General features: G+C 35.1%; 1 protein-coding gene across 1 annotated transcript; it reads left to right on the forward strand.

The window, feature by feature from the left end:
- The first annotated feature begins 651 nt into the window (after positions 1-651).
- CHMP2B (charged multivesicular body protein 2B) lies at positions 652-27,392 on the forward strand. The gene is made up of 6 exons (XM_081072645.1): positions 652-1,442; positions 14,498-14,589; positions 19,328-19,522; positions 23,028-23,130; positions 24,881-24,987; positions 25,192-27,392. The coding sequence occupies exons 1-6, from the start codon at positions 1,409-1,411 to the stop codon at positions 25,300-25,302; spliced, it is 642 nt and encodes a 213-aa protein (XP_080928771.1). The 5' UTR covers positions 652-1,408; the 3' UTR covers positions 25,303-27,392.
- Positions 27,393-27,991: the final 599 nt, after the last annotated feature.

Genomic DNA, 27,991 nt, shown 5'->3' on the forward strand with positions numbered 1-27,991 from the left:
CCAGGAATACTTAAAAATTCTTGAGATGATTCATAAAGCCGGAGGTGACTGATAATATCGACACTATTATTGGAACATCTTCCCTATCAGACATCACATAAATGAAAAAAAGGCTATTATTATTTTTATCCTGTGGAAGGCAGTGTTGCTTAAAGCACTACTAAAACATGAGGAAGAAAAAGTTCAAAACAAAATTAAGATTTTCAGTAGTGAAATAAGATATAAAACTAATATGTGCGTGTAAGCGTGCACATAAACACACACACACACACACACACACACACACACACAATAAAGTAAAACAATGAACTTCAAGCCTTGATCCAAAAATTGAATTTTTCATATTTATGCTATACACACAGGATTCTTTACCCATTGTTTTTCCTTCAACACGATGATAGTGCTTTTTTTTCCACAGTAAACAACATACAGTCATGCAGCATTCTAATAAGTTCACAGTATAGCCATGAATTTTTCTTGAGCAATTACAAATAATCGAGATTTTAAAGAAAGAGTTGGAAACATGTTAACCGGTATACAATTTTTTTTTTCACGTTTCCAGCCAAGAACATTAAAGTGTTGCATGACTCAAGGTGCTCCTCATTTCCTTCCTGCCCAGGCCTAGAAACCGGATCTGCAGAGACCGACACCGGGTGTTGGGAGCCCCAGGCCCAGGGCGGCAGGTCCCCCAAGGGGCTGGCTGCGCGGGTGGGCGCCGGGGCGACCGCTGAGCGAGTCGGGGCTGAAAAGAACGTGAACTCCGGTGACACACAACGCGGGGCCACGGACCTCAGCATGACCAGCAGCACTTATGAAAATATTGATACTGACAGCAACGAGATGATCACAAATCAACTGGTTCCGGGACCACTCACACTTGTCCTAGGACTCAGGGGACCCCTACGTCCAGTTTCCCCCGGGGCAAAGAGGAACGCGCTAATCAAAGCTCATCTCTGTCAGCACTCAGCACGGAACCCGCACACGGAGGCCCCCGGACACCGCCCGCAGTCCCCCACGATCTGCTACTGCCACGACCTCAAGCCCCTGCCAGATCGCCGCGTGCGACCCCAAAACTCGGAGGACCCGGCAGCAGCTGAAGTGAGGGCAGCGGCGGCGGCTTCAGGCGCCGCAGTGCGCAGGCGCGTGCGCACACCGCGCAGGCGCCGCCCAGAAGTGACTTCTCCAAAAAGTGTCTTAGTTCACAGTCACCTGAGCTCGGGACGACTCCGCCGCGGAAGGCTTTGCGGATCCCGCCCTCTGCGGGTCCTGCCCGGAGACCCCGCCCTCCTCGCCTGCCCCTGGGCTCCGGCACTCCGGACCCTCCCGGAGCCTGACCTTTCCCTCCTGGCCTTTCCCAGTCGCGGGCCGGACCGGGCCGAGCCGGGCCACCCGGGCGCGGTCCCTGACCATGGCGTCCCTCTTCAAGAAGAAAACCGTGGACGGTGAGTTCCAGGCCGGGCCGGAGGGGCCCAGCCCTGCGTTTCCGGGTAGTGTTTTGGGAGTTTCTGGCCGCGATTCTCGCCGCTGTCCCCGGGGGCGGAGCCGGCGCCCGCAGCCCCACAGGTGACCGCCCTTGGCGTCACTTCTCTGCTGCCCCGTCTCGCCGGACTGCCCCACGCCCACCTCACCTGGGCAGTCTGGTTTCTTCCCTCGTACGACACCACCTCCCCGCCCCGTTTTTTTTTTTTTTTTTTTTTTTCTTTAACGAGATCCAGGGTGTTTGGAGGAGGCAGGATGCTGCTGGCCCTGGAGTGTCGTTAGCCTTGGCGGTGTAATGGATGTCTTATTAGTTTCGTCTGCTTGGTTTGTGGCCGCTTCAGTCTGGATGTGTCCTACTTGTCGGCGTGCAGACCGGAAAGCTGTGGCTGCGGGGGGGGCGGGAGGGACCGGCTCCGGGGATCAGTGTGAACGGGGGTCTGGAACACACACACTCGCAGCAGCGATGTGAAAATTATTCTTGGCTGAGTCCGGGAGAGAAATAAAAGAAACCCCACGGAAGCGCCTGGATTTAGTTTCCTAGTGGATCTTTCTCTCTTATGATTATCTCGTACTATCTAAAGTAAGAGATGTGTATTAGCGATCTGCATAGAAGTTTACATTTCAAAACGATTGTATTGTTGCAGACATTTAGCTCAATGGCATCTTAAGAGGGAAAAAAAAGTGAATGGACACAAGTTGGTATTGATAAGCTCTGCCTGTAATGTGTGTTTATATGACGCTGATTGGTCTTGATAGTCTCGATCTTTTCATGGACAGCTACCAGGAATCAAATTCATTCAAGTGATTGAAAAATCGTGCTCCCCATTACATGTTGAGTCGACGTTGCTGATGGTTCAACCAGAGAATCGCTCCTTTGTAGGGATCCAGTTCTGCCCCAAAAGGAGCAGTGGTAGCTAGACAGTGATGGTACAAACAGGGCGCTCAATCTAGACCTGGGCTGACTCCTTCATCCCTTTGTATTGACACTTCCAGTGCCAGCAGAATTATTTTGGAGAGGATAACAAAGACGTCATTTTTACTCTGCCACTCTGCCCTATAAGACTTAATGTCATCTTAATGTCATTAATGTATAAGACTAAATATATTACCCCAGTAATGTATTTTTGCTTAACCCTGAGTGGGTGAAAATGTATTTTTAAACTTATTCACTTTTTATTAATTGAGACTTCTTATTAACCATTTACAGTACCGGGATGACTACCAACATGTTATAGGATGTAATACAGTTATGTGAAATGGGTTTTCTGTGTGTTATTCCTGAGAATGCTGTTTAATCTTTAACATGGCACTTTTTATGTTCAGTGGTCCAGTACCGGTATTGTGATTGTCACTTATTGTATAATACTACAGTGGGAAAATAGGTTTTATTTCTTTGTTTCAGTTTTATATAGTGAGAATTTACTAAACAGAGGAAAAGGGTTGCAATTTTCTTACTGCAATGTTGCAAATTAAATTTAAATGTTTTAACATTAAAAGCCAAACGTCCTAGCTTTAATTGCTTAATATCTGACAAATATTTTGAAAGATGTAAGTATCGTTTCTGTACTCTCATTGCTGTGCTTCTGGTACTTTTGGCAATCTAAGGACTATAGGGCTTGAAGTACAAAGAAGAATAAAAAAAAGACAGTGAGGATATGCAGTGATGGTGTTAACTGTATACTTATTTGCAGTTGGGTTAATTTCATCCAAAAAATATTTTTGCTCAAATAAACTCATTTGTGAAAAAATAAAGAAAGTCTTAAAGACTTTTGCTAGGAGCTATCTACTGATTTAAAGATCTGTATATGAAATTTCTGAATGTAAATTTGACCACCATGTACATTTACTATAGCTACCAAATTGTATACTTCATGTTTTCTTAAATTATCATGTCAATTCAAATCACTTGATGACATCTTAATTCTAGAACTGTACTTTTATTATTTTGATATAGAGCTTTACTGATGTTTTTACTCCTGTTTTATTAAAAAGAAGTTTTGGTTGTTTCAAAGGTGACAGCATTCTTTCTAGCAGTAATGAGGCTATATATTATGAAATTTAATGTACTCTCATGCATTTCTCCCAGGTTTTTGGACTCGGTGATTATTGATCATGAGATCTTTTACTGTATGCTATCTTTTTATCTGTTTCAGCTGTAATGAAATTCTGATATATAAGGGAAATATGTAACTGTTTATAGATCTGAAGAATAATTGAATCTTTTTGTCTCTTTGGATTGGCTGGAAGAGTTGCATACTATATCATTAAAGACTAGTACACATGCAAATTAAAAAGGGAGACAACATTATAGCACATTACTATTCAGAGTTATGTTTAATTCATTTTTGACACAGAGATGAACAAGTCTCTGCACTGTATACTTTGTTACAGAAATTAATGAGAATTGTACCTCAATGCCATAGAAGAGGAAGATTCTTTTGAATCTGAAATTACAATTGAGTCCTTGGTTTTCTATTTACTGATTTATAACATATATACACATATATTAGGGTAAAGTATTTACAGTGTTTTGTTCCTTAAGTAGATGAATGGTGACCTACTTATTGGAGCTAATTATGAATCTGTAAATCAGGATGTCATGAGGTCTTGTCATAAATGCACAACTAAATATGCCTCTTAAAAAGTGAAGTTCTATATGCACTGTGTAATTTTGTCTGTTACCCTAAGTAAAAGCAAATTTGAGGTCCTACTCTAAGCCAGAACCACGTTAACATTTTGTATGCAGTATCTTATAATTTTTACAAAACCTATAAGATAATACTGTTATTATCCCCACTTTATAGATGAGGAAATTGAGAGGCCAAGGACTAAGTATCTTGCCCAAGATCACACAGCTACTAAGTGGCAGAGCCAGGGCCTCATCCCTTTGAGTGTACTCATTGTTATTTGTTGTTGTAGATACCCCATGGCTCAGTGTAATTTTGCTATTTTTGCTAAGTATTTGGAATTCTCAACTTTCGGTAGGTACCATGTACTGTAACCTTTTGTCTGTGAACCAGACTCTTTTCTCTCAGAATTAGTGGTAGAACTTTAATATCTAATGGTAGTAGAACTGGAAATAACCCTCTTTTTCCTAACTCTTGACCGATCGTTTTTTAGGAAGTATTATCCAGTCTCTTTTTGCTCTTCGTCTAAACCTCATGCAGAAATAGTGATATCTCCTATCTCTGCCTCTTTATTTCTCAGATGCCCCCCATTCTGCACCAGGTTACTTTACATCTCATGCAGTGAGAGTTTGCTAATATCATCAATGACTTCTAGATCACCAAATCCAATGGCCATTTAGTGTTGAACATCTCTTGGGCCTATGTTTCGCATTTGATCCTTACAGTAATTTCTTCCTCGAAACTCTTGGCTTCCATGACATAATACTCTCTTAGTTTTCCTCCTATTCCTCTGATTACTCTTTTTCTTTCTCCTTTCAGGTTTTTCTTTTGTTCTTTCCTTCCTCCCTTCCTTCCTTTCTTTTATTTTTAATCTACCCCTTAAATATTAGTGTTCTTCTTGGTTCCAGCTTAGGCTACCACTATGCTAACTGAACATTCTCCAACTGCATGATCTTATCCAAAATCCTGTTATTCTAGTTATAACCTAGATGTTGATGCATTCCCAACTTGGTTCTCTACACATATTTTTCCGAGTTTCAAAACAATACATCCAACAATTTTTTGAGTATCTCCACCTACATGCCCCCCAAAACATGTGAAATTATAGAGATCCCAAACAGAACTCATTACCATCTCCTTTCAGTTGGTTCCTTTCCTGAATTCTCCTCCTCCAGCATTTGGGAGTTCTTAATTTTGCTTTCACTTAATTTCCAAGTCCCGCTCCTTTTGCTTCTTAAATATTTGACACATGTGGTTTTCCTCTGTGTACCTTCAAATCCTTGCTCTAATTCAGATCCCATTTATATTGCACTTTACTGTATCACCTTTCTGCGTTTCTCTGCTATAGCTTCATAGCACTTAAGTGATTCATCCACAAAGTTGTTTGTGTGATTGATATACCTGAAACCCACATCTTCCTACACTACTCCTCAGTATCAACCCCTTTATTGAATCGCTGGTACCAAGAGCATCACGTGGACACTCTATAATAAGGCATAGATGACACTCCTTGGTCTGGTCCTTGTCTTTCTTTCTGGCCATGTTTGGACATTTTACTGTCCATAAACACTGTCCTCATATTTATCTGTATATATACCATGCTTTTTCTCACTCAGACATATTTTTTATCACGCTCTTATGCAAAAAATTACCTTTTTCTCTTCCTCTAGCAAACCTGAACTATCTCAGGTCTTTTTCCTTTTCTAGGAATTCTTCTCTGATGTCACCTCAAATTATGTCAAATCCCTCACTCCTTCTGTGTGTGTGTGTGTGTGTGTGTGTGTGTGTGTGTGTGTGTGTTAAGCGTCTTCTTCCTGACTTGCATTCAGGAACCAAAGTAGATCCTGTGTTCTTCCAAAGTTCGGTTATGCTTATTCTAAGTTTTTCCTATGTTTCATATTTACTAGGTTGCAGAGAATCTTCAGGATAAATGAAAATATCTCTGCAGCAATTTATTATTTAGAAGCTAAATTGCAAAATAATAGAATTTCCTAACCCAAAGTGGTGTTTCCAGTATGCAAAGCTTGCCATAGTCTACATCCATATTATTGTTACCTACCTTGAACTTTACTGCAAGTTTAGAGATAATTTCAGGCATGCTACTAATAAACAGGAACAGAACTTTTTGTTTTTTGCCTCATTGGGGTTGGTACCCATACATGCTGGTTGTTCAAAGTTCAGAACCTGTGGAGTTTTGATTAAGTTGGGATAAATCCCCTGTCAAAAGGTCAGTTGTGATGCGACATGTCCAATAGCTACAGAAAGAATACAATCTACCATGTGTATAAACTGAATTCCGTCCAGAAATATTTCTGCTTTCTTCTAAATAAAATAACACATTCTTATGGTGCTACCTACAGGACTCAGATCTTCCCTAGGATGCTGTGTGTTCTCTTAGTGCTTATTATTCTGAATAGTTAAAAACTCAAATTTCACTTTCTGTTTGGTCTCTACACTCGTGGCCCGCCAAAATAATAATAATAATAATAATAATAATAATAATAATGGCAACAACAACGTGTAGGATTCAGGCACACAGTACTCCTTAGCGTTTTTCTGAGCAACATTATCCATATTTCTTCCTGACTTGAAATATTTCTGCAGGAAAATGTCTCCCCTCTGATTTCTCCATCCCTATCATGACACCAAAGACTGGCATTTCTTTTCATGCTACCCTTGCCTATCTTCAAGTCCAGATGTCTGTGAGACTTTTTTTCAGAGGAGTTTTCCCTCTCATTCCCTCACTGATTTAAGCGGAAAAATGCCGTTTGAAAGTTTCCTGAATTGAAGCTGTTGTTGATGGTAGGGCCAAAGCCTGTGTCATTGAGAACCAAATGTGACCCAAGATCTGCTGACAGGTGACCCATCTCAATACCTTCCTTCAGTGTTGAAAAAAACCACTCCTTTAACAAAAGTAAATTCATTTTAATGAATTCTTCAGGGCTGGAGTGAATTTTGAGACTACCTTGCGGGGATGGTGATTCCTTTTTACTTCCTTTTATGCCACCATAAGGCTAGACTCTCCTGTTTGCTCTTTAGTATTCTGCCTCTTCCTTCCAAGCAAGTCGTGCTGAGTTTTTCAACTTCAACCTCGCTTTTAAGTGGATCCTTGACTCCCTGGGCCATATGTAGAGTAAAGCTGTTGGCATGATACTCCTTGTTCTTTCTGTTTCATAGTTGTTTTTTGTTTGTTGTTGTTTTTGTATTTTTCTTTACCATCTATCAAAACGGGTTAAGCTGATACCATTCCTCCCTGATTTCTGATATACCATTTCCAAAGCTTGAGAAACAAATTTGCTTTGAACATGAAATTCTGATTCTTTCTTACCTACTCTCTGATTGTCACTTCCCTTCTGCCTTTGAGTAAATTTGGTTTCTAGAGCCCGCATTTTCTAGGAACTGACCTTTAATGTTTCTTTCTTACACCCTAACCTTTGAGCTCCTAGCATCTTTGCACAGTAGTTTCCTCCTCATCAAGCCAAGAAGATGGTATATCCCCATATAGCAGGGCCCCTGCCCACTTTATTGTTCGTCGCTGAGCTCAGCCGTGCTCACCTGAGCAGAACTCACGCTCCTGGCTCTTGCTTTTGTAGTCATGATCAGGGTTTATCTAATACGCATTGTCCCTCCATCCCAGTGCACAATACCCCCCATATCCAGTAATACCAGCTGATGCAGAACTTTCAGATGAAAGCTACAGTGGGAGCTCCCTCTCATCTCGGGATCATCGTCCCCACCAAGGAGTTCTCATGGAGGTGGTAAAGCAGGATGTGGGACCATTTTGTGTTCCTTCTTCAATACATGTGATGGTTAGATTCAAGATAATTGATAGACAATGAAATTACATAAATCAAAATGATTTTGCCCTAAAGAACTACATTTAAAAGCAGAAAATATGCTATATTAGATTAAAAAGTCCATCGCGACCTTATAGTAAAACACTAAACCCAGTATATGGTGTCAGGTAGACCAGTATATGCTGTCAGGTAGACCAGCTGGAATCCCACTAAGGGTTCCACGCGGGAGCTGTGTGTGCCTCTGCGCTCCCGGAGCAGTGATCAGAACTGTCCTGCAGGCTTGAGACAGACCCCTCCCTTCTCTCAAAAGGTGGGCGCTTAAAAAAAACAATGTTCCTCACAGATTAATGAGTGTCCACATTTACAGTTGATGATTATTTTTTGCTTTTATTCTCAAATGTGTAAATTGTATAAAGGAGCAAGGTCTGGAAGGACAGCCATAATTCAAGTTGGGGTCAGCCTCAAACCCCATTGGAGAATTTTAGTGAGCTAGGCTGGGTCACATGGGAGGCTCTTTCAGATGTGTTATTTATTTACTTACTTACTTACTTACTTACTTACTTACTTACTTACTTATTTTCTGTAACCAGATAGACCTTATTGACTTAGAACAACCAAAGAAGGCAGGACAACCTTTTCTGTCTATATCTTAAGTCCCAAATTGAAATCTGTGATTTTTTCACTCCAGTGCTATCTTGTTCAGCGCTAAGGGTCTGAAAGGCTTGAGGCAGGCTTGCGATGCCAAAAGTGGAGCTGACCTGGGTGGGCTTCTCTAAGTATTGTGCTGGGGATGAGCGGGAAGAGGGTGGTGGGTGGGGCAGCCCCCAGGCCCGCTTTACCTCCCCAGATGTGACAGAGAGAGCATGCCATAGGTACATCCATGTAGTTATGACATTTTCACAGTTTGAAAGTTTTCTGTTGCCACCTATTGTAGAGTGCTTCGATGGAAGCAGAGGTCGAACAGGGAGGCACATGATGGACAGGAGCCAAGTATCCCATGTCTCCTAGATGTCAGAAATACTCTATACACGTTTCTGTCATCGTCTGGACTCAGAATGAAAAGAGGGGAAAGCAGAAAGTTATAGGAGAATTGTCTGATTATGTCAGTGCTCCATTTATGCATTGTAGAAAGATAACTGTCATAGTTCAGATTTTACTATTGTTAAATTCTTGATAACCAATAGATTTTATTATACATGTTAAAGGAATATGTTTACTATGCCTATAAGGCAAATTCTTTTACATTTCAGTATACATGTTTATACTCCCTGAGATCGCTGTTGACTAATACGTTAGGATACTAGTGGCATAAAGGTGGAAATAGAAATAGATAAATAAAACGCATGCATTCCTCACTCTTAAAAGAGCTTGTAATTTGGGGAAGAGATCAGACCTACTAAGTAATAACTGTAATGGAAAATGAACGTGGCCTTAAAAACATTAAAAGTGTCTCAGAACATTTCTTATGTTATTCCTTCTGAATTATCTAGAAGACTAGATCATTAAGTGTGGGTTTCATTAGGGATTGTTTAAAAAAAAAAAGAGTAATCTGGTTGTTTTATAGGATATACCTCTCATGAAAAAATATTTTACTACCTTTTCCTACTTACCATAACATGTTTTAAAATGTTATGACTGGGTTTTAGTATATAACATTAGATGCTCTCAGTTTATAGCTTAGAACTGTTTAAATATTAATAGGCCTATTAACAATAGGCTGTGGAATTTGTAGTAGTTAATTTTCTTTATCTTTCCTTCTCTAATATACAGTGACAATTATGGTACACATAGTTACATGAAATCAAGACAAGCGAAGTCAAACTATTCGATTAAATTCTGTTTTGTTAAAATTTCGTGTTGTAATATTTGTTTTCAACAAAAATGGCTGTAACTATTCTTTATTCTCTGATCAACACTAAGTGGGTGTCTTCAACAATTGAGTTGAATCCTACCACAGGCCCCTCAAGTGAAGGGCTCATCTCCACAACACTGTCCTCACTTTAGATGCCCGTCACAAGTTCCAGGTGAGCTATGAATTCAGGTATCGCCGCAACTCCCTCCTCAGATTTGATAATTCTCTAGAACAACTCTCAAAACTCAGGAAGTGCTTTACTTACTAATACTGGTTTATCATAAGGCGAAAACTCAGGAACAGCTAAATGGAAGCAAGGGATTGGCGGGGTGGGGAGCCCAGTGGCACAGAGAGAGCTTCCATGCCCTCTCTAGGCATGCTGTCTTCCTGCCATGTCAGTATGTTCACCAACCCAGAGGCTCTACCAATCTCTTTGTGCAAGAGTTTCTATAAGCCAGTCTCTAGCCTTACTACCCTTGGAGGGCCGGGGCTGAAAGTTACCACCCTCTAACCAAGTATTTGGTCTTTCTGGTAACCAGCCCCCTTCTAAAGCTGTATAAGAGTCCCCGTCCTGAGTCAAAAGACATTACTGTTACTCAGGAAATTCCAAGGGTTTTAGGGCTCTGTGCCAGGAACTCAGGACAAAGACCAAATATTTTTTCATTATGCCATCCTACTAATGAAAAAGTGTATATTGGTAGAATTCTAGATCTTAGCCATCAAGGCTTGTAGCAGATGCTTTGCACCTGTGTCAGTTATCTAGCCTCAATTTAACTTATTGATGCAGTGGCTTCTTTTTCAGTTTAGTACTCTTGTAACTTTAGAAGACCATCATTACTATCTCAGTATTTCATCTTATATTACTGTTTTTCCCTGAAAATAAGACCTTGCTGGACAATCCCTGAAAATAAGACCTTGCTGGACATCTAATGCATCTTTTGGAACAAAAATTAACATAAGACCCGGTATTATATATTATATTATATTATATTATATTATATTATATTATATATTATATTATATTATATTATATTATATTATATTATATTATATTATATTATATTATATTATACTATATTATACCTGGTCTTATAGTAAAATAAGACAGGGTCTTATATTAATTTTTGCTCCAAAAAGCGCATTAGAGCTGATGGTCTGGCTACGTCTTATTTTCTGGGAAACACGGTAGTAGAGTTGATGGAGTTTTTCATACACAAAGTGATTATATACAAAAGTTCATTTGCAATTTCACAGTTTTAAATTTAGAGCATATTTTCTGTAGAAACAGTAGGGCAAGGGGTGAATGTTTTCATACCAATCCATTGGCTTTGGCAAGATATAGAACTAAGAGCAAAAGAAGAAAATTGGGAGTATTTGAGTATTGAAGAGGAAAAAGCTTTTGATTTCTTTGAAAGATAGGGAAATGAGAGCTTTTTTTGCTGTTTTGTTTAGTGTCAGTTACAGATGTCAGAGGAAAGACTGTGTGTTGTTAAATTGTCATTTTAGTTGGTTAGTTATATTTTATGTAATGACTTAATATGTTTTTCATTCAGTTTGAAGTACTGTATGTTTTTATTGATATGGATCTATGTAAGGAGTATGTCTCTGATAATTATTTCTTTTTATTATTATTCTTTTAAAATGTACTGCTTTTATTTTGTTATTTTGGGGGAAATAGCTTTTAAATTATTCTTTTCAGTTACAGTTGACATTCATTATTGTTTTATATTACTTGCAGGTGTACAGCATGGTTAGACATTTAGATAATCTATGCAGTGATCCCTTCTATTAGTCTGGTACCCACCTGGCACTATACGTAGTTGTTACAACGTTACTGACTGTATTTCCTGTGCTGTACTTTACATCCCATGACTATTTTGCAAGGACCAATTTGTACTTCTTAATCTGTTCACCTTTTCACCCAGCTCCCCAACCCCCCTTCTGATAATTTTATATCTTCTTTGCCCGAAAAGCTTCACAACATAATATTATAGTTAAAGTCAGAGCCCTAGGAATCAGACCACCTGTGTATGAATTCTAGCACTTTTACTCCCTTGCGCAGATTACTTCACCAAATATCAATTACCTCCTTTTAAATAAATAAGATAACAGTACCTATATTTTGGGGTTGTTGTGAAGCACGTATTATAGTGCCTATTACTCAGTATAATTAGTTATTTCTATTCTGAGAAAAGTTATACTATACATAGAAAGGGTAGAACATAAGTTGTAATGATCCACCAAAAAGAATAATGGTTGCTGGCTTTGCTGTTATTTTAATTGAAATGAAATTCACGTAACATTAACCATTTGAAAATGAAGGGATCGGTGGCATTTATACATTCACAGTGGTGTGTAACCTCCACCTGTAGTTCCAAAACATTTCCATCACCTTAGAATAAAACTCTACACCCACAAAACTGTGACTCACCATTCACTGTTCTCCCCAACCCCTGGCAACTAGCAGTCTGTTTTCTCTCTTTGTGGATTAGCCTATTCTGGATATTTTTATGGGTGTAATCATAAAATGTAGCCATCTGTGTTTGGCGTCTTTCATTTAACAGTATATTTGGGGTTTATGTTGCGGTAGTGTCAGTACTTCATTTCTTTTCACAACTGAATAATATTCCGTTCCATGTACATATCACAATGTGTTTATTCATTAGTCTGTTTGTGGACATTTGGGTTGTTTCCACCTTTTGGCGATTGTGAATAGTGCTGCTATGAACATCTGTGCACAAGTATTTGTTTAAGTGCCTGTTTCAGTTCTTTGGAGTAAATACCTAGGAGTGGAATTGTTGGGTCACATGGTAATTTTACATTTAACTTTTTGAGGAGCCACCAAACTGTTACCCACAGTGGCTGAAATAATTTACATTTATGCTGACAGTGTGCAAGGGTAGCAATCTCTATGGGCTCGTCAACACCTGCTTTTTCCCTTTTTTGTTTTTGACTATAGTCATTCTGGTGGATGTGAGGTGGTATCTAATTTCCCTAATGACTGATGACATTGAGCATCTTTATCAAGTGTTTATTGGCCATTTGTATATCTTCTTTGGAAAGGTGTCTGTTTAAATCTTTCACTCATTTTTAATGGGGTTGTTTGTCTTTTGTTTTTGAGTTGTACGAGTTCTTTATATATTCTGGGTAATAGACTCTTGCCATATACAGAGGGTGCCAAAACAATGTATACAAATTTTAAGAAATTTAATACTCAAAATATACCGATAACAAAAGATGAATACAAGTCACGTTTGACTTCTGCAATTACGAGAGGTGCTCAAAGTGGTTACCATCAGCGTCCAGAAACTTCTGATTAAGGCGAACTACTGCTTGAGCAACGTTGACCAAAGTGTCCACTTGTATACCTTTTTCTGGCACCTCCAATGTTTAATATACATATATTTCTCCAATTGTGTAGGTTGCCTTTTGACTTGATAATGTGCTTTGATGCACAGTTTTTAATTTTCATAGTCTAATTTATATATGTTTCTTTTGTTGTGTGTGCTTTCAGTGTCATATTTAAGAATCCATTGCCAAAACCCAGCTCATGCATATTTACTCCTGTGTATTTTTTTAAGTTTTGTGATTTTAGCTCTTATATTTGGGTCATTAATTTTTTGAGTTAATTTTTGTATATGGTGTGCAGCAGTACTCCAGTTTCATTCTTTTTCATGAGGATATCCAGTTGTCCCAGCACCATTTGATGAGGAGACTATTCTTTCTGTTGCTTTTTAAAATGTTTCTCTTTACTAAAAACGGTACTCTATTAAAGTGATTAAGATCACTGATTCAGGAGACAGAACACTTGAATCCAAATCTGGCATTATTGCTGACCACCTTGTGACCTTGGGCAAGTTATTTAAACTTCCTAACCCTCAATTTTCTTATACATGGAATCATAGAAAAATCAACTCTATGGCATTATTATGAACATTATGTTATATATGTAAAGCACTTAAAAGATTCCTGACAATGAGAGATCAGTTTTGGTAAGAATTACCATCTAAATCGTGATCCTTTGAAGAAATCACTATTTAGTAACAACTAATCCAAATTATTGTCTATCAGGCCTTGACTAAAACTTTAATTCTTCAAAAGGTATCCAGTGGATTCAGATGCACTAAGGTAAATTAGAAAGACATTGAGTGGACACTTGCAGTATTTCAGGACATTGTATGTATCGTTTACTCCTTAACAGCAATCCCTATTTTATAAGAAGCCTGAAGTTTAGAGTGTTAACTAACTTTTCCAACGTATCATCCTATAATGATCAACTGTCAGAGGTGGGACTTACTGGAAGGTCTGCTGCTTCACTCTGTTATAACTTAGTGTAGAAACAAAGATTGAATCATCACATAACCTGTCTTTCTACCATTTCATATAATACTGGAGTAAGGAAAACTGAAAAGGCTGTATGTGTATGACATACAAATGTGCCATATAAAACATAGTATACTAATCAATTCTCTAAAGGAATATTTTATTGTGATTTATATGTACGTTTAGCTAAACCTTAGGTTATAGCATATTTGCACTCACTTTTGTAATTCTTTATATAATCAGTATTTATAATTCAAGTTTCAATATTTGACTAATTTTTTAGTACATTGGATTGAAAGAAAAAGATTTAACACCTAGTGAATCAAGGTTTATATTTTATTGAGGTGAGTCCAATATTTAAGTGGTATTGAAGGAAGTTTTACAACCCATACATTAGGTTTCTTTTGTGTTTCTCTCAGATGTAATAAAGGAACAGAATCGAGAGTTACGATGTACACAGAGGGCTATAAGCAGAGATCGAGCAGCATTAGAGAAACAAGAAAAACAGCTGGTAAGTAGAACATTAAATTTCAGTTTAACTTTTCATACAAATTTGGAAATTAGTGTTGGAATAATTAGCTCACTAAGAAAAAGACACATGGCAGGTGGTAAGTGATTTGCTTTACTAAGAAATGGAATTTAATGCCTTTCTGCAATTCTGTCATTCTGCTGGCTTTTATGAGGATTCTGTGTATTCTGCCGATTATAAAATCAAATTATTCTTCAATTGTAAAAGTCATGCATGTCAAGGAAGTAATATTACTCAAAACAGCCAACTTCTTCTCAGTTTATAACAAAGATAAAATAGTCCTGGAAACCAAGAGAGGGTACAAGAAAATAATTATGTTAACTTGTATTTTAACTTACTTGATATTTTAACTATCATTGTTTCCGTGATAATGAATGTAATTTTAAAAATAGATAGGCTATTTTAAATATTTTATATTATGTTATTAAATATATGTTGCTTAAAATATTTTTAAAAACAGTATGATTTAGGTATAATTGACATGATATAATGTACATATTTAAAGCATTTATGTAGACTGTACATATTTAAAGCATACAATTTGATATATTTTGACATGTGTATTAACTTACTCCTTTTATGATCCTGCCTACTCATCCCTTCCTGTCTTCCTCTTCCCCAGTTCTGCAAACGATGACTGATCTGTCACTGTAGATTAGTTTATATTTTCTAGAAATTTATATAATTGGAATTATATAATGTGAACTCTTTTTTTTAATATGGCTTCTTTCAGTCATAACTATTTTGAGATTAATCAGTGTTGTTACATGTATCAGTATTAATTCTTTTTTGCTGATGAATGTTATTCTATTATGTGGCTATTCCATGAATTGTGAATCCTTTCACCAGCCAGTGGACCTTTGGATTTTTTCCAGATTTTGACTATTTTGAATAAAGTTGCTATAAACATTCAATTGAAGTCTTTGTGTGAGCATGTTTTCATTTCTCTTGGGTATATTCCTAGGAGTAAGATTGCTGGGTCATAGGTTAAACGTATATTTAACTGTATACGAATGCTAAACAATTTTGCAAAGTGGCTATGTTATGTTTTCTATTCCCACCAGCTATATATGTGAGTAAAGTTGTTTCAAATCTTGGCCAAGAGTTGGAGTTGACAGTCTTTTTAATTTAGCCATTCTAGTGATGTGTAGCAGATTGTCATTTTAAATTTCGTTTTCCTAATTGCTAATGATGTTTAACATCTTTTCAAGTTTTGCCATTTACCTATCTTCTGTGCCAGAGTCTATTGAAATATCTTACCCGTTTTTTTTTTTTTTCATCAAGTTGTTTTATAATTATTTAGTTGTAATAGTTCTTTATATATTCTGGATGCACTTGCTTTGTTAAATACATGTTCTGCAAATATTCTCCCCAGTTCTTGACCTTGTCTTTTATTTTCCTAATAATATCTTGTGAGGAACAGAGATTTTATTTTTTTTGATCAAGTACAATTTATTATTCTTTTCTTCTGTGATTTGTGTTTTTAGTGTCCTATGTGAAAAATCTTTGCCTAACTCAAAGTCACTAATAGTTTCTCTCATGTTTTCTTCGGGAAATATTATAGTTTTAGTTCTTACATTGAGAACTGTGAACTTTATTGAATTAAATTTCACTATGTTGTCATGTGAGGGTAGAGGTTCACTTTTTACATATGGAAATTCAGTTGTTTCAATATCACTTGTTGCTGACAGCTTTTCCTGTTCAAATATCTTGTCATTTTTTTGGAAAATTAGTTGTCCAAATACATATGAGCCTCATTCTGAGCCCTATGCTATTCCCTTGATCTATGTAACTATTCTTGAGCAACTACCACACTTCTTATTAGTATAGCTTTATAGTAAGTCTTAAAGTTATACATAGTGTTAACTCTACTACTCTACTTTGTTCAAAATTGTTTAGGCAGTGTTAGGTGCTGCATTTCCACATGAACTTTAGAGTAAACTTGTCAGTTTCTACAAAACAGATTTTGATTGGGATTACATTACACATATAAACTAATTTGGGAAGAATTCACATGTTAACCGTATTGAGCCTTACAATCCATGTACATGCTGTGTCTCTTCCTTTAGTTAAACCTTTAATATTTCTCAGCGGTTTGTAATCGTAATTAAACAGGTCCTGCACTTTTGTCAGGTTTATCCCTAACTATTTGATGCTAGATGATATTTTGAAAACAAATTCAATTTCTGATTTTTTATTGTTGGTATATAGAAATAAATTAATATTTTGTATATTAATCTGGATCCTGTAACCTTTCTAAATTCATTTATTCTGTAGCTTTTATTGATTCTATTAGATTTCTACATAGACAATCGTTTTATCTGTGAATAAATTAAACTTTTCATCGTCCTTTCCAATCTCGATGCTTTTTTTCCAGCCAGCTTATTACACTGGCTAGAACTTACAATGTTAAATAGAAGTGCTGATAGCAGACATTGTCATATTTTTATTGATCTTAAGGGGAAACATTTAGTCTTTCACCATTAAGTATGATATTAATTAGGATTTTTGTAAATGCTGTTTCTCAGGTTGAGGAAGTTCCTCCTTATCTAGTTTGCTGAGACTTTTTATCAGGAATAAAATTTGTCATACACTTGTTTTTCAATTTTTCACATCTCTTAAGGTTATTGTGTTACTACACTACAGTGTAGTGTAGTGACTTACATTGATTGATTTTCCAAAGTTGAATCAAGCTCCTGGGATAAACTTCATAAGTAATGTATTTTTTTTAACATTTTTACTTCAATTTGCTGAAAATTTAAGAATACTGCATCTGCGTTCATGAAAGATACTGATTTGTAGTTGTCTTTTTATGTAGTGTCTTTTATTTGGTTTTGACATCAGAGTAATGCTGATCTTAAAGCACGAGTTAGAAAGTGCCACTTGCTCTTTCCTTTACTGGAACGGTTTGTTTATTTCTGCTAAATATGTGATAGGACTCATCAATAAAGCCATTGGGAGTCAAGTTCTCTTAGTGGATAGGTTTTTAAATAACAAGTTCATTTTTTAAAAAGCAAATATAGAATAGATCAGGTTATCTGTCCTTTTGACTGAGCTTTGATAGTTTGCATCTGTCAAGTAATTTGTCCATTTCTACTAAATGTTAAAATGTAATGACATATGTTGTTCATAGTATTCTCTTATTACTCTAACATCTTTAGGATGTGAAGTGATGCCCCCCTCCCCTTGCAATCCCAATATTTGTAACTTGTATGTTCTGTCTGTCTGTCTCAGTTTCCCCTCATCTGTCTGGTTAATGGTTTATCAATATGGTCAATCACTTGTTAATAAAACAAACATAAAACACTTTGATTCATTACTTTTTCTGTCCTTTTTTTTTTCTTTTCTAGTTTATAGATTCTTTTTCTTGTTTGTACTGTTTCCTTTCTTTTGTTTACTTAGTGGTGTGTTGTTTTTTTTTTAGCTTTTCTTTCTTCTACTTTTCTATTTTGAAGCTTTTGAGATTTTTGTCAAATATAAGTTTTAATGTGATAAATTTCCCTGTAAGAACTGTTTTAACTGTAGCCCACACATTTTGATATGTGGCATCTTTTTTTTTTTTCTTTAACCTATGACTTATTTAGAATCATGTTTAATTTCTGCTCATTTTAAATTTTCCTTTACTGATTTCTAGTTTAATTTCATTGTTATTAAAGAACATACTTTGTTTCATTTCAGTCCTCTTAAATTTATTGAACTTTTTTTCTGATGCAGAATATGGTATATTTTAGTGGGGTGTTTTTGTTTGTTTTTTTAGTGTGCACTCTTAAAAAATGAGTATTCTGATGTTGATGGAGTTTTTTATAAATATTGGTTAAGTTGATAATAGTGTTTTTTTGTAAATCTTCTGTATCATTACAGATTTTCTGTCCACTTGTTCTAACAGTTACAGCAATATAAGAAAGACGTTGTTGATTTCCCTCATGCTAATTGTGTATTTACCTATTTCTCCTTTCAATTCTATCAGCTATACTTCATATATTTTGAAGCACTATTATTAGGTGCATACACATTTAGGGTTGCTTTTACATCTTTAGGTATTAATTTCTTTATCATTATGAAATGCCCCTTTTTATTGTGGATAATATTCCTTGTACTCAAGGTTGTTGTTTTTTTATTTGTTTTGCTTTTTGTTTGTTTGTTTGATCTGATGTTAATGTAACCACTCCTAATTTCCAGTTTTTAATAAGTATTTATATAGAATGTATTTCTCTATTATTTTACTTAATTTTTTTTATTTTTAATTGGTTTCTTGAGATAGCATATGTTTAGGTTCTTATCTAACCTGACAACCTTCCTTTTATTGAGATATTAAATGGACCTTTTCACTTAATCTGTCTATATTATTAGTTTTAAATCTACCACTGTGTTCTTTTTTTGCTATGTCTCACCAGCTCTTCATTTGTTTTTTTCTTTTTTCCTACCTACTTTTGGGTTGAGTTTTTTTTTAATTTTCTTCTGGGCTCTGTGTGAGTGCTGTTTTGTGAATCAGCTTTGTATTTATGGATAAAGGTACTCATTCTCTCTTTCTCATGTAAACGTGTGGAATAAATTGTTTTCTCACATTATTCTTTTCTATGACTTTATGACAGCCTCTGTCTCACTTCGTGATCAGGGGAAAAGGGTATATATTATGCATATTTAATCAATTCTTCTGAAATAAAGCATTGAGGCCTACCCCTCAATGGTTTTATTCCCTTCTTTTTATTTCTTCTCTTAGGAGTTAGAAATTAAGAAAATGGCCAAAATTGGTAATAAAGACGCTTGCAGAGTTTTAGCCAAACAGCTTGTACACCTGCGGAAACAGAAAACAAGAACTTTTGCTGTAAGTTCAAAAGTCACTTCTATGTCCACACAAACAAAAGTGATGAATTCCCAGATGAAGATGGCTGGAGCAATGTCTACTACAGCAAAAGTAAGTGGGAGCCTTTATATCCATAGACTTTTTAGAGTTTAATCTAAGATATTTACATGTTAATATTCAAATCAGAGCACCTTCTGATGTATATGTAGTATAGAATCTGTGTAATTTTTAGTAACATGAGTTATAATACTAGATAATTCATATAACTTCTTCTAGATACTTAAATTCTAGATTTTTAAATTGGCTTAAAGCAGTGTTTGCCTTTTTTCTCTTAAATTGTCAGAGATTTTTGGGCTTCTTATTTCATTAAGCTATAAATTTTGATTCCTTTAGAGTTGTAATTTCCTCTTGATTAATTTTCATGTATATGTTAGAAGGACACATGAATACTAACTATCAGAAGGACTTATCAACTAATTTTAATCAGAACTTATGTTTAATGTATGGTTTTTATATAAAAAAATGTTTGTACTATAGAATTTAAAGGACTGTGAACCTTTTGATGTTTTAATAAATAATGAGTTTCTTGATGTATATGAAGTATTGTGAGGAATAAGAAGTTTAATAAGAAGCTCTCACAGATCTTACAGTTTAACTGTCGCGGGCGGAGGATGGGGGGTTAAGATATGTCTGAAAAGGAAACTACCTACTATACATCAATCTGTGCTAAGCTTCAGGAAACTGCACAGATCTTTAAATAGAATGATCTGAAAGACTTTGCAAAAGACCTAGGTCTTAAAAATATCACTAGGTGTTAAATATAGGGAAGAAGTATGAATATGAAGAACAAAAGGGGGAAAAGCCACAGAGGAGAGAAAGTAGGAGGTTCACAGTAGTAAAATGGTATAGGCAGTTGTTTTTCGTTACTTGCAATAGTTAATGTTCTATAAAGTCCAGAACATGGAATTAGTGAATATTGACCCATTGTTCCTAGGGGAAATACAGGATTAGGTTCCTGTGAGCCTCTGGCTACAACATTTTTGTCAACCAATCTATACCTAAATTTGTTTTATGTGGGTTTCTGTTGAAAGACACGATATTTAATATATATTGTTGATTTGTTATCATTGACTCATGGTTAACAGCACTGTAACTCATGCCTGAACAAAGCTTATCTCTACCAAAGTATATTTTCTCCATAAGCACATCACTGCCTTCTTACATTTAGGAACAGTAAATGACACCTTAGTGCTATGCTTAGGGGACATTTCAAACAGCAAAATCACCAACAAAAGACACAAGAATGTGGCAATAAGTAAACGGCAAAAAGCAGACTTGTTTACAGTGTGAGAGCTGAAACAAGAAGGCAGTGTCGTGTTGTTTGGCCTCAGCTGAAAATGAGTATGTTGGGCGACTTAAATTTGGGCTGTTCTGTACATGTCCACAAATGAGCACAAAAGCACTGCGAGTTTGATTTGAGGTTACAAATAAGTGTTAGTGAGTAGGTAAATATGGGATCCAAAAATAATGAGGATCAACTGTAATTGTTTTGCAGTTTTTGAAAGTGGGAAGCCGGAAAAAGGTACCAAATGTGACCCCCGCCATAGACAGATGTCTGAATTGGAATTTTCACTTAAATGTCTTAGGAATGTGTAAATTCAGCAAATATTTGTTTACAACCTAAAGGCAGGAACTATAACAAGTGATGGGGATGAAGTGGAAAGCAAAACAAGGCAAGGGCTTAACCTATAATAGATCGCAGTCTACTTAAAAAGCTGCCCATTGAGAGGTAGTTTAGTGCAGCGATTACAAATGTAAGTTCTGGAGCCGATTCCTTGGGTTCAAGTCTCACCTCCACTTAGCAGCTGTGTGACCAGTTCAAGTTATTTGTCCTTTCTGTGTCTTCATTCTCTACTTGTAATACAGGGAAAATGGTGGTACCTGGAACATAAAGATTTATCAGATTTAAATGTCATTTAACTTTAAATATTATTATATATAAAGTGTTTAGAATAGTGTCTGACACACAGTCAGGTTATATAGGCATTCACTACTCTATTATTATAATTTTTATTTACAATAATTTATAATGAACAATTGTGTTATTTACAATAATAGAAGTTACAAGGACAGTGTTCTAAATGACACTAATAAATATGAAATCTCTCCTATAAGTGAGTAGGATGTAACGGGTACATATTCTAATCTGGGATATCAGGAACTACTTTCCTTAAGGAAGTGGTATATAAGCTGAAATCTGAAGTGTTGATAGTACCGTGTTTCCCCGAAAATAAGACCTAGCCAGACAGTCAACTCTAATGCGTCTTTTGGAGCAAAAATTAATATAAGACTTGGTCTTATTTTACTATAAGACCAGGTATAATATAATATAATATAATATAATATGATATGATATAATATAATATAATATAATATTTATATATATATATATATATATATATATATATATATATATATATATATATATATATACTGGGTCTTATATTAATTTTTGCTCCAAAAGATGCATTAGAGCTGATTGTCTGGCTAGGTCTTATTTTTGGGGAAACACGGTAAAAGCAAGTAGAGAAGAGCATTCCAGGTGAGGGACAGCATATGCAAAGGTCCTGTGGCAGGAGACAGCATGGCACATTTAATGAAATGAAAAATCAGTGTGATTAGAGGGCACTGGTGTGAAATGAGACTGGCTTTTTAAGCAAAGTTCAATTGCTATTTGGTCTCACAGGACAATTATGGAATTCGACTGTTAATACTAAAAGCAATGGAAAGCTGCTGGGGAGTTAGGTATGTGTGGGCTGGCAGAGGTTGGGGGAAATGTAGTGTCATATTTATTTAAACATTACTTTGGCTGATGCATTGCATACAGATCGTCGGAGAAAAGACTATGCTTCATGTCTTTGAAACTGATATGTTTTATATTGTATAGTGTCTTTTAATTCTGAGCTAACTATATAAGACACATACGATCTGTACCTAAATTTGTTTTATGTGTATATATATGTTATATGTGCATTTTATAGGTATGTAATATATTTTGCCTATACTAGATGGCATCATCTCTTAATAAAATAACTTGTGAATATAAAACATATAAGAATTCTTTTCACATATTTTTGCAAAACTCAATGTTTTGTTCATTTCTTTAAACCATGGTTTAAAATATATTAATGGATTAAGTATATGTGCTAGTATATCCTTTTTAATATAGATATTAAATTACTGAAAATTTTTGTAAAATTTAAATTAAAATTCTATTTAATTTAGACATTACCTGCTTATCACATAATAAGCAAATGAAGTTTTCCCATTTGAACAGCAATGGATTTTATGTTGACAGTGTTTTTATTACATAATTTTTTGCTTACTGTTCAGATGAGGTTTGTTCCACACCAGTCTTTATTATATAGATGTTAAGCAGATGGTTTCCAAACAAGTATTGTATTTTTTTCTAGAATACATAACATTCTTACGAGTATCTTAAGTTATGTATATATCTTCTCAAAGCCTATCTCTATTTGATATGTTCCCAATGGACTTATCCATAGTAAAATTGTCATAATTATGTAGCTAATGTGAATCTTTTCATGTTTTAAAGACAATGCAGGCAGTTAACAAGAAGGTGGACCCACAAAAAACATTACAAACAATGCAGAATTTCCAGAAGGAAAATATGAAAATGGAAATGACTGAAGAAATGAGTAAGTTTAATAACCTGTAATGAAATGTACTGTTTTCTCATCTTTGAATTAGCCAAGTTTATTTACTAGCAGCATCTTATTCTCATCAATGAAAGCACAAATATTGCGGGAAAAAATGATACAGTACCCTTCTAGATAGCAGTCTGTATTATAACTGCAATGTATTTTTAAATGGCAATTTATACGTCTCAAAATTTTATTAATGTTTAACTGAGGAAAAAATATAAAATATGTTATGCCATATTTCTATGCCATTTGGGCTCCAGCAGTTTTATTTTATTGATTAGTGGACCAAAACCAACTTGTGAATAAAATAATTCTTCCTGATATAAATTGGGTAATTTCAGTTATGTTGATTCTTTCATACTATAGATACTGGAGGTTGAGATAATAGAGCTCTTTCATTTTTTTTTTTTTGCCCCTCCCAAAGTTATTTAAAATTCAGTTTTCTTTTTTTGACTATAAACGAATTACATGTTGTGGTAAAAATATGAAGAACAAAGGGAAAAGCATATTATAAAAACATCTATCATCACAGTACTCAGACATAGTAACTGTTAATATTATATGTTTCTTTCCTATATTTTCCCATATCCTATAATAGTAAGATCATATTACTTGTGAAATTGGGAACCTCATCCTGCTTTTAAAAAACAATAGTATAACATAAGTACATATTCCTGACCTTAAATCTTCTCTGGTCTTTTTTTTTTTTAAAAAATGGTTTAATGTTGCATAACATCAGTATTAAATAACATCAACTCTAATTTATTGAAACATTCTTACATTGGTCAATAAGACTGTTTTAAATTTTCAATGTATTTGATAATCCTTTGGTAAATGTTTCTATATTATCTTTGTCTAAATTTATTAAATCTCCTTAGAGTATGAACTTTTATAATGCTATCAAATTCTTCTCAGAAAGACTATCCCATACCAGTCTTTATTTCACCAATAATGAATGAATGACCCTTTACAGCATCCTAGTCAACACTTAATTATTACTTACATGTAATGTCAAAGCTGGCATCATTTTTTGCAAACGTGTTTTCTTTTTAATTTTTCAATTAAAGTTGACATACAATACTATAATAGTTTAAGGTGTACGACATAATGATTAGACATTTATGTAACTTACAAAGTGATCACCTCGATGAGTCTAGTAGCCATCTGACACCATCCATAGTTATTGTAATATTATTAACTATATTTCTTATGCCGTTCAATATTAATAAAATACCGAACCTTAGACTTTGTTAGAATCCTGCCTACATCTTGAATGTAAATTTAAGAAAGCTGAAAATATAATTATAGGTATAAAAAGAGCAAATCGTCTCCCAAATGTTTACAGGATATTTGATTCTTTCATGGTCAGGTTTAATAGCTACCAGCTCGATGGATTCAATTTGTGGAATCATACTTAGAAACTTTAAACCTGTAGCTATTAATATCATATAGTTGTTATTTATTAAAGATTTTTAATTTTTTTTAATCCAAGTAGGCTTGTTTTATTATAGGATAATTTGTGTTGCAGTGAATAGTATTCAGATTTAATGCCTCAAAAAATTATTTATCGGTGAACTTCACTGACATTTGAAAGTGACTTTTGTAATTTGTTGGTTCACCTAAGTTTGCCCTTCTATTATATACAAAATATATATACATAATTGGGCCACCTTCTAAGAATGTAAATCTAAATCTAACCTGAAATCCATTTGAAAGTAACTGCTTTATTCCCCCACCCCCCAAGTCAATGACACACTTGATGACATCTTTGATGGCTCTGATGATGAAGAAGAAAGCCAAGATATTGTGAACCAAGTTCTTGATGAGATTGGAATTGAAATCTCTGGAAAGGTATGAATGTCTTCTCTTCTCAGTTGGAAATAATTTCTACCATTTCTCATCCCTTAATTGTTTTAAGTTATCCTTTACAACAAGGTGCATGTTTTTATATTTGTTTGAAAAGTAAATCAAACCTCTATGTAGCTCATCCTTTATATCCTAGCCCCAATGTTTAATAATATACATTTTTTTTCTCTTTTCCTCTCTTTAATATAGATGGCCAAAGCTCCGTCAGCAGCCCGAAGCTTACCATCTGCCTCTACTTCAAAAGCTACAATCTCTGATGAAGAGATTGAACGGCAACTCAAAGCTTTAGGAGTAGATTAGTCAAAAAAGCCATAATATTTTGTTTATATTTAGTATAAACCAGGCACATTGCAGATTCCTTTTACAAAACACATTTATTTTGGGGGGGAAAAAATGAAGACCATGAGTGAACAGTTGTCCTAACCCATGGCTATTTTGAATCTTTTGCCAAAGAATGACGATGCAAAATGGGAACAGGTTGGATTTTAATTAGAACTATTTAGGAGTGATGATGTATAAAAGTTGACTTTTCTGCATGGCATCGAGAAATTATATTCATTACTTAGTGTAGTTTATGTCCTAAATCTTTTTACACTGAATACAAAAATCGTGTTAACTGCCACTAGGCACCAACTTGAAGAGTCTTGTAAAAATACTAAAAGCATATCTTTAATTCTGTATCTGTTGCTTGTCCTTTGTAAGTGATATGTGTTATGACCATAGGCATTTCAGCTGCCAAATTATTTTTAAATAATCTAAAAGAAGAGTGCTATTTAAACATCAGTCTTAAAATCTGTCATGAGCTTTCTTTTTTTTTCTTTATCCTTTGGGAGGACATTCTACATGGTAAGTTTATTACCTTTTAAAATGCTCTTGGCACCTGCCTTAAACAGTACAAACGTTGTGCACATCTTTAAATTATTTAACTGACAGAAAAGAATTACATTTTAAACTCAAACTGAAGCCTCATACAAAAATTATCCAGGCTGTCTTTTGTAAAGTGTATGAAAGTGAATTGAATACATTGGCAAAAACAAACACTGAATTAATAACATTTTATAGTAATAAAACGATATATTTTGGTCTTCTAAGAACTGAGGAGATTTTCTCCATATGAATTATAATTTAATCTGTTTAATCTTGAACTGTATTAATATGTATGTGTAACCCTCTAAATTGAAGCTATCATTCTCTCAATTAAGGAACACTACTATGGAAATACTCGATCTAAATTTTAAAATAAAAATTAGCACTTTTTTTCTTGGTAAATAAACTACAGCTTTGTCAGAAAATACTGCCTAAATGTGTATTAATGTCTTAGCAGCATTTTTTAAGGTAAAGTTGCTGTGGTATTTAATGTATGTATACAAAGTGAGAAGAAATGAAGAGCTGGCAATTAGTTAGAGAGAGAATTTAGAATTAGGTTAGTTTTGAAAAATGATGTTGTAATATATGGGTTCTAGCACATCCCACCATAAAAACCCTGGAGAAGACCAGATAGGTGTAACCTGGTTAATTTGGAATGATGAACATTTTGGACTATTGAAAATATAAAAACGTTTTAGAACTAGTATATATGTGGCATATGGATTGGTGGGAAGAATAAAAAGCTAAATGATACAGTTTATAATCTATAAACCATTTTATAAAGTTCAAAGAAAAGGTTGCATTATTGGTAGTATTAAATATCATTACCCTTAACATTGATGGATCAAAAGATTCTACTGGATTATGGAATGTTAACCCAGAACTTGTTTTGATTCTTGGATGTACATAGTGATGCCAACTAACGTTATTTACTTTCTTGTTTACATGTGGGACTTTTGTTTTTAAAAATTATTTTGTTAAAAAAAAATCCCAATAAAGACTTATTGCTGTTAATGCTTTCTAAAAAATCTCCTTTACTCTATTTTTGGCTTCTGCTAAAGTTAAAAATTTTATGGGTATCTGGTAATTTTTCAAAAGAATGATTTTTATTGTTTTCCTGGGAAGAAAGTTAGATAACTCTGCTACTTACATTTTAACAAAAATTGTCTTTTTAAGAATTAACAGTTGATATAGGACTGATGTTTGTGAATGGAGTAAGCCTAAGAATTAGGTGGTTTCATATGAAATTGATCTGACAATTCCTTTCCTAGAACTTCCAGAGGATAAACATTTATTTATTTTTATTTTTATTTTTTTTTTACAGATAAGTCTTAATGGTTTCTTTTATTTCAGTCAAATGGGGATGCCACAGAAGGTTTTGGGACCCAAAGGAGAGAACAGTGTCATTCTGATTTGACTACATTTATAAAATGCTTTGGTGGCAGTTGTCACAAACACCATAAATTTGTAGTGTTAGTCTGTTCTTTGTAAAAATAAAACTTCATTTTGGTCTCTTATGATTCAGAAACAAGGATTCTTATACATTGAGTTTAATGAAAATATTGACCTTTTATTTTTTAAACTTGCTTTTCCTAACTTCCTATTTTGGGCAAAAGGATTTCTTGAACAGCTATGTTCAAAGAAGAGGTTGCCAACAGAAAAAGCAGAAGAGTATAGCAGTTTCTGTGTTACCAGAGGACACAGCCCAGTGTCACATTCTGTTACTGGATTTAAAAGTCATGGATAGAGGAGATTTCAGAGTATCAGAGATAGAACGTGGTACACAAACATCAATACTAATATAGCACCTAGTCTTAGAAAACATGAAATTACCGTCTGTCTGATACTTGTGTTGCACAGACCCTGTACCCGGCTTATGCAGGGCCCAGTGGAAAGGGACTCAAGATGGTGACCCTATAAGTTAGACGGGGGAACCTGGCAGCTGATGGGCTTTATGCTATTTCATGAGCCCCGTGACGTGCATTTTGTTATTTGCATGTGAGCAACTTGGTCACATGGACACTACTTACTTGCCCAGTAGTCACACTTTTAGCCTTATCCCTGGGGGCCTAATTTGAACATGTGCTCCTATTTCAGTGTACCCATACACTAAAGTGGTGTG

This window comes from Rhinolophus hipposideros (genome assembly GCF_964194185.1).
Source record: "Rhinolophus hipposideros genome assembly, chromosome: 2".
In the NCBI taxonomy this organism is placed as follows: Eukaryota; Metazoa; Chordata; class Mammalia; order Chiroptera; family Rhinolophidae; genus Rhinolophus; species Rhinolophus hipposideros.

What these genes read in the sequence shown, in the direction of transcription:
- CHMP2B (XM_081072645.1), top strand. Translation starts at nt 1,409, where the DNA reads ATGGCGTCCCTCTTCAAGAAGAAAACCGTGGACG. An exon ending in AGAAACAAGAAAAACAGCTG is followed by an intron (nt 14,590 to 19,327) that starts GTAAGTAGAACA and finishes TTCTTCTCTTAG; the next exon opens with GAGTTAGAAATTAAGAAAAT. An exon ending in GAATTGAAATCTCTGGAAAG is followed by an intron (nt 24,988 to 25,191) that starts GTATGAATGTCT and finishes TCTTTAATATAG; the next exon opens with ATGGCCAAAGCTCCGTCAGC.